The sequence below is a fragment of the Hippocampus bargibanti genome, linkage group LG02 (assembly GCF_051943395.1).
Source record: "Hippocampus bargibanti isolate YZ-2025 linkage group LG02, ASM5194339v1, whole genome shotgun sequence".
In the NCBI taxonomy this organism is placed as follows: Eukaryota; Metazoa; Chordata; class Actinopteri; order Syngnathiformes; family Syngnathidae; genus Hippocampus; species Hippocampus bargibanti.
Genome location: NC_142735.1, coordinates 535,952 through 548,184, shown reverse-complemented (window position 1 = coordinate 548,184; position 12,233 = coordinate 535,952). Strand labels below are relative to the sequence as shown.

The 12,233-nt window shown below is 42.3% G+C and overlaps 1 protein-coding gene across 7 annotated transcripts in view; it reads right to left on the bottom strand.

Annotated features, from left to right (window-relative positions):
- Nucleotides 1–12,233, bottom strand: part of ankhd1 (ankyrin repeat and KH domain containing 1) — a 45,149-nt gene that overhangs the window by 20,116 nt on the left and 12,800 nt on the right. For all 7 annotated transcript variants that reach the window (XM_089019523.1, XM_089019558.1, XM_089019531.1 and 4 more), the window contains exons 5-22: nucleotides 11,598–11,745; nucleotides 11,270–11,503; nucleotides 11,087–11,181; nucleotides 8,549–8,704; nucleotides 6,594–6,675; nucleotides 6,221–6,412; nucleotides 5,995–6,104; nucleotides 5,819–5,906; nucleotides 5,534–5,661; nucleotides 5,316–5,456; nucleotides 5,131–5,233; nucleotides 4,202–4,464; nucleotides 3,801–4,088; nucleotides 2,192–2,687; nucleotides 1,960–2,099; nucleotides 1,767–1,878; nucleotides 711–856; nucleotides 489–631 (exon numbers count right to left, since the gene is read on the bottom strand). In XM_089019523.1, coding sequence (XP_088875649.1) covers nucleotides 489–631; nucleotides 711–856; nucleotides 1,767–1,878; nucleotides 1,960–2,099; nucleotides 2,192–2,687; nucleotides 3,801–4,088; nucleotides 4,202–4,464; nucleotides 5,131–5,233; nucleotides 5,316–5,456; nucleotides 5,534–5,661; nucleotides 5,819–5,906; nucleotides 5,995–6,104; nucleotides 6,221–6,412; nucleotides 6,594–6,675; nucleotides 8,549–8,704; nucleotides 11,087–11,181; nucleotides 11,270–11,503; nucleotides 11,598–11,745 — 3,065 coding nt within the window. The remainder of the gene's footprint in view (nucleotides 1–488; nucleotides 632–710; nucleotides 857–1,766; nucleotides 1,879–1,959; nucleotides 2,100–2,191; nucleotides 2,688–3,800; nucleotides 4,089–4,201; nucleotides 4,465–5,130; nucleotides 5,234–5,315; nucleotides 5,457–5,533; nucleotides 5,662–5,818; nucleotides 5,907–5,994; nucleotides 6,105–6,220; nucleotides 6,413–6,593; nucleotides 6,676–8,548; nucleotides 8,705–11,086; nucleotides 11,182–11,269; nucleotides 11,504–11,597; nucleotides 11,746–12,233) is intronic.

Genomic DNA, 12,233 nt, shown 5'->3' with positions numbered 1-12,233 from the left:
AAAAAACAAAACCCAAACGAATTTGGGAATGGCGCTCTACATCATATTTTCAATTCCCCAAAATATTTGGGAATGGCAGTAAATGAGTTAATTGCACTGATGAAATCAGGGTTTATCATGATACATGGGTCTGGAGTTATATGAGCTTGAAATGAGGGCGGCTGTCCAAAATACAATGCAATACATGCATACTCGTTTATATAGCACTTTAACAACAGCTGAAGCTAGAACAAAGTGCTAACATGGACAAAAGGCAAATGCTAGTCCCTCGTGGAAGGGAAAAAACATTGCCAGAGGTCTGGCCAGCGCTTTATCGGCACCCAAGCATGAAAAAAATAAAACCCAAACAAATTCGAGAATGGCGCCGTACGTCATATTTTCAATTCCTAAATACATTCGTGAATGGCAGTGAATGAGTTAACCTACCATCAAATAGGACAAAGGGTGCGGTAAACGTGACGTTAGTAGTGTTAAGTAGGTGCCCTCACCTGGAGTTGATTTCCGCTCCAGCATTTAGCAGAATCTTAATGATGTTGACATAACCACCAGAGGCTGCAAGGCTCAAAGGTGTGTAGTCGGAAACATTGCGGTGTTCCTTATTTGCACCTCGTAGCAGCAGCAACTCAACAACCTGATGAATTACAAACAAGGACATACGCTTAAAAACTGCTTGTACACTAAAGTGCGGTCAAAACATGTGTGTACTGTACTTCTTGTCGGCCCCCTGAGCAGGCCAAGGAGAGAGGTGTGTCTTTGGTTCTCTCAGACTGGGCCTCAATGTCACCGCCTTTGTCGAGTAACACTTCCACAACACCAACATGGCCGGCGGTGGCAGCCAGGATCAGCGGAGTAAAACCTGAGCAGAACAGAAATCGATATTAACATTTACCGGTCAATTGTGGATCATCATAAATAACCATGTCACTATTGATGAGTTAACGGTTTAAAATTCAGATAGTGACTCAAGATTCAACATCATGAATCTTTACTGCACAGACAATGTAAACATAACTTGGCGCTGAAAGGGATTCGTTTCCATTGATTTCAGAATAACGTCAAGTTAAATTTGGGCGGCGAGGTTCCACTGTATGGAAGAGGATTAGGGGAACTGAAGAAAAAAAATATATGGTTGGAAAGATGCTCACTTCTCACACATTCTCAGAATTCTGACTTTAAAGTGAGAATGTTGACTTTATTCTCAGAATCGTGACTTTATAGTCAAAATTCTGACATTAGTGATATTTCTGAGAATGAAGTCAGAATTCTCACTTTAAAGTCAGAATTCTGAGAAGACTTTAAAGAGAATTCTCACTTTAAAGTCAGAATTTATTCTCAGAATTCTCACTTTCAAGTGAGAATTCTGACTATATTCTCAGAATTCTGACTTCAAAGTGAGTGACTTTAAAGTCAGAATTCTCACTTTAAAGTCAGAATTCTAACTTAAAGTCACTTAAAGTCAGAATTCTGAGAAGACTTTCAAGAGAATGCTCACTTTAAAGTCAGAATTCTCACTTTAGAGTCAGATTTCTCACTTTAAAGTCAGATTTCTCACTTTAAAGTCAGAATTTTCACTTTAAAGTCAGAATCAATTCTCAGAATTCTCCCTTTATTCTCAGAATTCTGACTTTAAAGTGAGAATTCTGACTATAAAGTCAAAATTTATTCTCAGATTCTGACTTAAAAGTCAGCATTCTGAGAATAAAGTCAGAATCTAGCCAACCTTTTTTTCCCTTCAGTGGCCCTCATCCACTTCCGTACCACTGTACCTTTTTTATCACGGTGCTCAATGTTGGCTCCTCGTGCAATGAGGACAGACACCAGCTCCTCGTGCCCTCCCGCACAGGCCAACGTCAGCGCAGTGTCATGGTTACTCTCCGTCTGCAGAGAAGACGATTTCCATCAGTCATTATTTCGCCTTACTCGCACATGTAATGTGTGCAAATGTCAAAGGTGCCTTACATGCGCGTCAATGTCAACAGAGGGGTAAAGGGGTAGCACAGATGGTGGCGAGGAGATGTTGGCAGATGTCTGCGTGGGTGGTTGGGACAAGGGAGTGGGCGAGGTGGTCGTGTTCAGCATGGGCACACGGCTGCTAACCGCTGAAACAACAACACGTAGAAAGTTATAGGGTGCGTACAATTGTGAATGCAACATTTGATTTGAAATCCACGGTGTTGCATCATGCACTGACCCGCCATGATGTCATCCAGCGTATCTGTGAGCGTTTGTGCAGGTGTGGCAACCATGAGACCGTCTGGGGCTTGCTGAGGTATCATTCCGGGACCTAACCCAGGCAACTGTTGACCTTGACCCTGCTGCTGTTGGCCCAGCATTTGCTGTCCGACCAGCATCCTTTGGAGGTCAGGACTGTTACTTCCTGGGTAGTCCGCGGGGTTGTAGTCAGGGAGTGGCTGGACGGGAACAAAGGCAGCCGGGACAGGGGGAGGAGGTGGCTGGGATTGGGCCTGTGGTGAAAGAGGCAGTGGGGGCTGCTGTGGAGGCTGTGGGCCATCTCTGTAAAGGATTGTGTCCACTTGAGGAAGCTTGGTGTAATCATCTTCTTCCCCATCCGCCTCATCTTCTGAGCCTTCCTCTTCTTCCTCTTCCTCCTCCTCTTCTTCTTCTTCTTCCTCCTCGTCCTCATCATCATCGTCATCATCTTCGTCGTCATCATCATCTTCCTCATCCTGATTAGGATATAGGGGAAAAAAATGGTGTACTCACAATCATCCAATGGATAAAATGAAACATACCACAGACACTCCCCAATTTACGAACATTCGAGTTACGAAAAAGGGTACTTACGAACTTTTTTTGCGGGCATGTCGAAATATGTTTGGTTAAGTCACATTTTGTATTGCACGCCTTTTTCTGGTCCAACTGGCTTGCGATTGCCTGCTTACTGTGCTTTACTCACACAGAAACATTGTTTCAAGGGCTGGATGTTTACTCGTCGGACACCAGGGCTGGCCAATCACCACCCAGCTATGCACAAGTGTTGCCAAGGAGTCCAGGCCCCGATCCGCTGAGCTCTCTTCTGATTGGCTTCGTAGAGTATATGGGCGGGGAGGAAATCCCTTCTTGGATGCGATGCAGAACAAAATGTAATGGCTGCTGGCACGTAATTCCGTGCCAGCAGCTTCAGTAATGGCTTATTGAAGACCCAAGGATATATATCGTCGTAATAATAATACATTTCATTTACAAGCGCCTTTCAAAACTCTGGTGGTCACAGGAATAGTTTTATTCTGTGGGTGAGCAGCAGCAGCCACACACGCCAGCGTTTAGTCAACCCGGAAGTAACTCAAATAGATAGCAAGCAAGCTAGCTAGCAAATAGATAGCTAACGGTGGCGTTTTATCGAAGCAGATGGGACTGACTTGGGTGGGGTCCAACGTCTTGTGCATATTTTCGTTACTTCCTATCCGAGGAATGTCAACCCGATGCTTGTCAGTTTTTTGGACTTGTAGCTTGGTTTAGCATTGTGTGGATTATGGGGTTATCTTGTTATCTAGCTAGCTGGATAGCCAGCTACTGTATCTATTAGCTATCTATTCATTAGCTATTAGGTATGTATTCACCAGCTATTAGCTATGAATACAGAAGGTGTGAATTTATTTTACGACTGTTTGAGCGTCTGTGTTTTATACTTCCCTGTTCTGTGTTTGACTGAAACATACAAAATATAGCACCAAAGCAACTTACGAACAAATTCACCTTACGAACAACCGCTCGGAACATATCTCGTTCGTAAAATAGGGAGCGTTTGTATTTCAAAAGAGATAAAATTAGAATTGAACCTCTTCCTCATCTTCCCCGGGCAGTTCGTCTTGCTCCCCATCTTTGTTGGCATCTTCATCCGTGTCAGAGCTGGAGCGTACAAGGTTAGCGAGCGTGAGAGGAAGCAACCCGGGGACTGATGACGCATTTCCAGGCCCTGGGCCGGGACCTTGGCTCTGTCCAGCCTCCTGCTCCTCCTTTAAGCCTTTCGCTTCCATGCATTCTTTGGTGAACTGTTGCTGTGTTTTTAGCTGTAACTGGCGTTCCACCTTCTGCAACTCCTTCAAGATTTTTTTCTTCTTCTGAACCTGAGAAGACAACACCCACTTAACATGTGAAGTCAAACCTCATGTGTAAGACCACAGAGAAAAAAAAAAAATCAGTACCAAAACACTTGACATTGTAGCAGACAACGGGTTACCTGTTCTTCTCGGCTCTTCTTCAGCTCCTCAATTTTGTCTTTGGTGAGTGGCTCCCCCTGGATGAGTTCTAGTGACTGGAGCTGGGCTTTTTCAATAGCGCTAATGCGTTGGCCTAATTCGTTCAACTTTCCCTCCGTCTCTTCCACGATACACTCCAGAGGCTGGCACAGGTGGAATGGTGGGAGAGGCTCTCCTTCAGGTCCCCGGCCAACTGAGCTGGGGGCGCCGGGCTGAAGTGTTGCCTGTCTCTGCTTGGACGCGCCTGAATGGAAACATAAAAAAGGGAAGGGAAGTGTGACCCATTTAAATTGAATACGGCTCGAATTACGAACATTCGAGTTACGAACAACGGTACATACAAACATTTTTTTGCGGGTATGTTGAAAAATGTTCGAACAGAGACGCTGTAAGGATCTAAAGTAAACTTCATTTATCTTACTGTACGTGTCTGTTTCTTACATATGTAGTCTTCTCTCCAGTTGGACATGTACACGTCTTTATAGAGCATATATTTTATTAAATGTATATTTTCAGTACAAACCAATAAAGGTTACTTATACAAGCCTTAAACATATTTATATGAACCTTAAACACACCTTCCATACCTAATATAGCACTGAAGCAACTTACAAACAAATTCACCTTACAAACGACCGTTTGGAATGTATCTCGTTCGCAAATTGGAGAGCGTCTGTATTTAAATTGAAGGTAATTTCATCATATTATCTCCTTGTCAAAGTGTAAAATGTGTGTTTCAAAATTGTTTTTAAAAAAGTGTTTTTGTTTTGTTTTCATTACTTCAATTTGCTTTGTTATCTTGTAAAAACGGGATACTTTTCTAGTTTCTGTTGTATTTGGTGTTTTTCTGACTGATTCAATAAATCAATAGCCATTTGAAAAACATTGGCAGTAGACAGGGACACAATACCTTTGTTTGAGAGAGGTGGGGGTGTTGCAATGTTTGATGGTGCTCGGTCTGGCTCCTGAGGCGGAACCACCATAGCGAGAGCTTGGAATGGGACACGAGGAACCTGCGACCAGAGATTTTTTTTTTTTGGGGGGGGGGGTGAAAAAATATTCAGATTATAAACACAACATTGTTGCTCTATTTACCTGAGAAGCATCTTGTGAGGGGGGAGTGAGCTGGGAGAGATCAGGGGCTGGGACAGAAAGGATGTTGGGATAGTCCAACAAGTAGGACACGACATTAGTGTGGCCACCCTTAGCAGCTTCAATCAACATGGTCGAGCCATCCTATGAGAAGGGAAAGGTAGACTGTTAACATTTGACAGAATAATATGCTTCCTTTGATGCGTGGAAATGCACATTACTTTGAGCCTATGTGTAGGGTCTGCCCCGTGTGCCAGCAGCAACTCCACCACAGCCAGATGTCCTCCAGCACAGGCCAGAGACACCACTGTGTGATCATTATTGGCGGTAGCTCTGTTCACATTAGCACCTGCGCATCAGATTAAGGAAACAAAAAACATTCACAGTCAGTAGTTGCATTCAGTTTCAAACAGGATTTTTACATTTATATTTTCAAAACGAATCTGCTAATAGGCATTCATATAGATGTGATACATAAACCAAATGCCTTTTTTTTCCAAACGCACCTTTGCTGATAAGGAACTGCACTGTGCAGAGATGCCCCGCTCTTGCTGCCTTCATTAAGGGCGTCCGCCCCCCTTCAGACTCGTGCTCCTGGGAGAGAGATACAATTTCTATTTCTTGGCAAACTCTCTATGATCCCTCAAGATTGATGGGAAAAAAGTCATAGATAACAACATACTAAGTTGGCTCCAGCCTGCAGCAGGACATCCGCGACATCTGTGTGACCGTTTTCACACGCGTATGTCAGCGCCGTATCACCAGTCGCCGTGGTGGCATGAACATTTGCCCCTGAATGACAAAAGCAAACAGAGAACATTGCATTCAAAAGTGAATTGTTGAAAGATAGCAAAGCAGAATATGTCATTGAAAGTGATCTGTTGGGTGCCTCGCTACTTTCTGTGTACCTGCTGCCAGAAGGTATTTGACCAACTCCAGATGGCCTTCTTGTGCGGCTTCCATGAGAGGAGTGGAGCACCCCAACTCAATGTCGGCCCCTGCTTTAATAAGGAAGTCGGCCACTTCCAAAAAGCCACCACAACATGCGAGAGTGAGAGCCGTCTCCTGAGTCTCTTCGGTTTGAGCATTGATGTTAGCGCCTGAGAAGAAGAAAAAAAAAAAAAGAACTCATATCTGGTCATAATTGTGTTTATTTATACACAGAGCAAGAAATATGTTTTTTAATCATGTGGATGATCCAAAATAATGTTATGATGGTGAAAACAATTTCAAATACGTATGCCACAATTTCGCAGTTTTCATGGGGAAAGCTTAGGTTACCTTGTGCAAGTAGAAGTGCGACCATTTCTTCATGGCCTTCTCTCGCCGCTTCCATTAAGGGGGTATAGCCCTCATCATTAACCTGGAGATGAAGCATTATTATCAGATGTTAAAGAACACATACTGCACGTTCAGTATTATATATCTAACTACTCTGAGGATTTTGGAAGACATTGCATGGAGAGCCTGAAAGGACAACCGACGCCTCCGGACAAGTTGTGTCCATAATTTGTAAAATCACTTCAAATGACTTCTACTGAGCGTAATTTACAAATATTCCACGGCATATAGATATATTTTACGTTTTAAGACTCGCGCTGAATATTCTGGAAGTCTTGTTTTCAAGTTGGTGACGATTCCAGACGTGACGTCGCGTCGCGTCTGGAACGCCCCTGACCGACCCTGACCTACACACAATGCATTCTGGGTACTTTGTTTGGTCTGATTCGTGTTGATGGCGAAATTAGAAGAAAAACACAAATAATGCGATGGTGAATCGTTGTGTGTTGCACCAAGACTACTATTTGATACTAGTTGACACAAATTGCCAGCAGACAAATCAGCCCATTTCCAACGGAGCTTGGGCGCCATCTTGTGCATTTTCTGGGACGCTACATTGAAGTCCTGTTGGCTCGAATTGATCCGGAAGGACTTCTTTAACTGATTGCAAACATTTATGCTTTCCTCTTCAGAACTATTTGAATCATATTCATAACTGGATGGGTAACAAGAAAGCATCTTCTCCGAATCTGAAGCCATTATTTTGATTTTAGAGCAAGGCAAGACGTCCTGGCGTGGCGTCACGAACAAGGGGGGGGGGGGGGGACGGACCTTCTGAAACTCGCCATTTTCAGGGTGAATTTGAAGTAGTTATGGGACACTAACTCATTTTTAGTGGTGTTTTTTATTTGACTAAAAATATCAGCCTGCATGTTTTGGGTATTTTTAGATGCTATAAAACGTTTTTCTGATATCAGTTAGGAAACAAAAGAATTGTGTCGGTTGTCCTTTAAGCAGGAAAACACATTGTTATTGTTAATTAAAACACTCATAATTATATATATTTTTTAATGTGTTCAAGCATATGTTAAACAGACTCCAAATGTGCCTGTGTGAAATGTGCATTTCCTCATTGTTAGTGGTTACAAAAAAAATGTTGAATGCTTCGATAGTGTATGTTAAGTGTGTCAAACTCGTTTTTTTGCCGCGGGACACGTTGTACGGTTTTCTCTTGAAGGCCGTTATGAATATGGGGAAACCATTAGAATGTTCCATCTCCTCTGCATATTACATCCAGAATGCTCAACATATGAATGAATAACTAGTTTTGAAATCTGAAGCCAAGAATAATGACTCTTATTGTGGTTTACATACGGCAATTTGAAATTTTGGTTCATACTTTGGCAAGCATCATGGAACTTGACATGCTTGATTTGCTTTCGTGGGCCGAATAAAATGATGTGGCAGACCAGATTTGGCCCCCGGGCCTTGACTTTGACACCCGTGGTGCATGTTGTGCTCCCTACTCAAACTTCCCATTTTAAAGCTATGAGATGAAGGTTTTTAAAGTTAAAAATGTGAAGTAGAACTTTATTGTCTATTGTGGTGTATGAGAAAGGTCTCACAAAAATATCCCACAAACATTTTGTGTCATAGGGAACTAAAAATCATATTCAAACGTCTGACATTTTGTGTCAAGGGAACTAAAAATCTATCCAAACTAAATTTTGTAGGTCATTAGAGTGAGGTGTAGGGGGTCACATAACATTAGTTCCACATGACACCCATCTGTCACAGTGTCTGAGTCCTTGTCACTTTAAAGATAAAGTAACATCTAAAGAGTCCCATATCAAGTGAATTGGGTGTGCATTAAAACCATATTTTCAAACAGGAAACAATGTATCCATTTTATGAAGTTTTTAACGTGTCAGCTTTTACGGATGTCTGCTGCGTACCTCCTCCAGGTTGGCTCCCCTTTCTATGAGCAAGGCCGCTAGCTCCACGTGCCCTCCACAAGCTGCAAGGGTTAGGGGTGACTCAAAAGAATCTGCCGGCATGTTGACCTGCGCGCCGCTGTCCAACAGTAACCGTGCGACCTCCACATGACCATCCTGGGACAGCGAGACACACAAGGAATGTGGAGATAAGCACCTCAATAAATTTGCAACTTCGTCTCGATTGACACAGTGATGCAAAGTCACATTGGCTTGACCACTTGGCTTTTTTTTGGGTCTTTTGACTTCAAGATTTTCTACTTCTTCCTTCCATAACTTTGCTCCACTGCGAGACTAATAAAAGCTAATCCAATCCCATCCACATGGCAAACGGCGGCTGGTTTAATTGAAACTACTGTATTACAACGTTGAAACCTCAATTTCAAGTCATTAATTTATCTGCTGAAACAGCTGTATTAGTATGCAATTGAACAATGACAAAAAAACAAAGGGGAATGAATCATGTCGTAAAACTGAAACCGATTTTAAACAAGACAGGAAGACCAGTGTGAATTTATTTAGAGTTGCCATGCTTTCAGTATAGTACCTGTCTGGGCAGCTACATGCATGAGTCGATTGAAAGAGATGCAGACTAAAAAAAATACATAAGGGCATTGAAGGTCAATAACTGAACTACTGTCAAACTACATTCCACAGAATAGCGGGAGTGTGTGTTCTTCTTGCATCCGTTTCTGCTCCATGTGTTAAATTACAACTATGGTGCTTGTTTTCTTTCATTAGACCATTGATTCATTAGACTATTGATGGCTTTTGGCAGCGTGGGTTACCACTGGGCTAGCAAGCTGACTTTTATTACAATATTTTCCGGACTATAAGGCGCAAGGTACTATAAGGCGCACCTTCAATGAATGACATATTTTATGACTTTTTTTCATATATAAAACGTCCTGGATTATAAAGTGCATGACCAGCCTTTTGAGAAAAAAAAATTGAAGGCTTTTAAATGTGTCTCATAGTGCGGAAAATCTTCTTTTCCCTTCAAAGGGTCGCCACAGCAAATCAGTGTCCACCATCTTTAGAGGTTGGATCCGCATGTTTGTTTTGGCCAAGCTTTTACGTCGGATGCCCTTCCTGACACAACCCTCTGTATTTATCCGGGCTTTGGACCAGCACAAGAAGACTTATGTCCCTTTGTGGCTACAGAACAAGCAACTCGCTCAGTAAAAGGCTCCCAAACACAAAAATGGTCATCGGCACAGCAACATTTAAAAAAGCAAAAGCTATACTCACCATTTGATGACAATGTTCTGATCTTACCGTGAAATGGACATCTCTTTCCCTACATTATTATTATTATTATTATTCTCATAGTGCGGAAAATACAATATATGAAATGATTTGGTCTCCTCGAACATTTTGTTGTTTAAATGAAAAGGGCATTTTGCCATTGTTTAGAAGTCAAATTTATAGTTAACAATGGTGTCATAGATTAAAACAACAATAAAAACAAGCACGCTGCTTATTTGGAGAACTGTGCAAACGAAAAGGCAGTATGAAAGCTTGCGTTTCAATGACAGGGCATGTTTTAATCGGGTATGGCCTGTGTGTGTGCGCGTGTGTGTGTGTGTGTGGGGGGGGGGGCAATATATTTCGATTGTTTTGTACATGGTGAATATATTGTAGATTTCCACCTATTTCGAATACATTCTAAGATAAACGGGCTCAATATACAACTAGAGTGATCAAAGTTACAAATAAAAATAGTTACACTTCATTTATACAGACATTTCACAAGCTTTCTGTATCGGAGCAGGAACAAAAGGTCTAGAAAGAAGCATGATTTCCTTTTCTTTTTACTCTTCAATTGGACAAGATTATATTCGTTTTCGAATTTCTGCTGTAGTTTGTTGGTTTGATCGTTTTTATTGACCTTGTTTTTTTTAAGAATCACCCAACAAATCAAATATAACTACAGTACAGAAGTTCAGAGCCTTAGGTACAAGAAGTGCTGTGCACACTAGTGATTGTAAAGTAAGATTTATTACAAGTTGTAATGATAGGATGGCCTTGCTGTCCATTTGTTGGACAAGTTACCAACATTTGAAGTGGATTTGAGGTATGAAATCATGTTGAGAAGTATTCCAATCGCAACAGGTGGCTGTAAAGGGATGGATTTTGCTGGTCAATGAATATTCTACAACCAATATTAATCAGAATAGTGTATTTTTCGACTAGTGGAGGTGGATGGAGCATATTGTAAAGAACATTTGGGGCTTAACTTGCCTTTTAACTAGAATAAACTTGCAGCCAGGCAATGCGTAGATATTTGGGAAACTGTGCTTTAACACAAACAGTGTCCTTTTCCTACCCTCAAAAGGTAGCGCAAGGTGGCTTTCACATGACGTATCCAAGCCGTGTGTATACGAAAGAGTAACTCAGACGGAAGAGAGGATAACGCCCCAGCTTGGACAGGATGGGTAATAGAGTCTGCTGTTCTCAGTGGTAAAAAAAAAAAAACATTTTTCGTCAGATACTCACCATGCACGCCTCCATCAGTGCCGTGTGCATCTCATCAGTCTTATGTTCCTGGTCTGCTCCAGCCTCCAAGAGAAAACGCACCATATCCAAGTGGCCTGTGTGTAAAAATACTTTGTCATAGACTGTAAAAATAAGCTAACGTTGGATGATGTGAGCTTAGAACTCAATTTTAATGTTTCCGACCTTTGTAGCAAGCGAGTGTGAGAGCGCTTTCTTTGAACTCATTTGAGTGGGTGTTAATCCCAGCACCATACTCTAGGAGCACCCGAGCCACTTCGACATGGCCAGCGCTGGCTGCCTCCATTAAAGGTGTGTGTCCATTTTCATTGTGGTCCTCGATGTTGGCACCCTCCTTGAGGAGCACCTTCACCACGTTCACAAAGCCACCGGCACATGCGTACGTCAGAGCTGTGTTCCCTGCAGGTATGCAAAATGATAGCAAAGACATTAAAAAAAAAAAGAGTGAAATGTCAGATCACGAAAAGTTTCTACATTTGAAGTGAGGTTGCACCTGTGGATGACTGTGCGTTGACATCTGCACCGTGGACCAGAAGTAGCTTGACAATGTCTACGTAGCCTCCACTAGCTGCAGCCATGAGGGGTGTGATGTCACCTTTTATGCCCCGGTCCTCCACACGGGCATGCATAGCCAACAAGACCTGGTTGAGAAAAGAGATAAATAATATATGTCCACATCAGAAGCCAGTATTACCATCAAATACTATAACAAACAACAGAATCCTGTCAAAAGCTAACATTTCAGGGCATGAACATTTGATTCAATCCACATTGCAGAGTACAGTGATACCTCAGTTTACGAACACTTTAGCTCACAAATTTGCGAGATTAGAATCTTGGCATACGAACGAGTTTTCAGTGGATGAACTAAACCACACAGCGCCACGGTGGCTGGCGGACTAGTTTTCGGCGGATGAACACCAATCTACACAGTCAAACAGCGCCACGGTGGCTGGCGGACTAGTTTACGTCAACACCTTTCTTTGAGTGTGGATGTGGTTTGTTATCGAGTGTAGTACTTTTGTTGCTATAATGGGACCGAAAAAGACCCCACCACAGGCTAGTGTTAAGCCGAAGAAGACAAAGAAAATTACGATCGAGCAGAAAATCATCTTAAAACACAAACGAG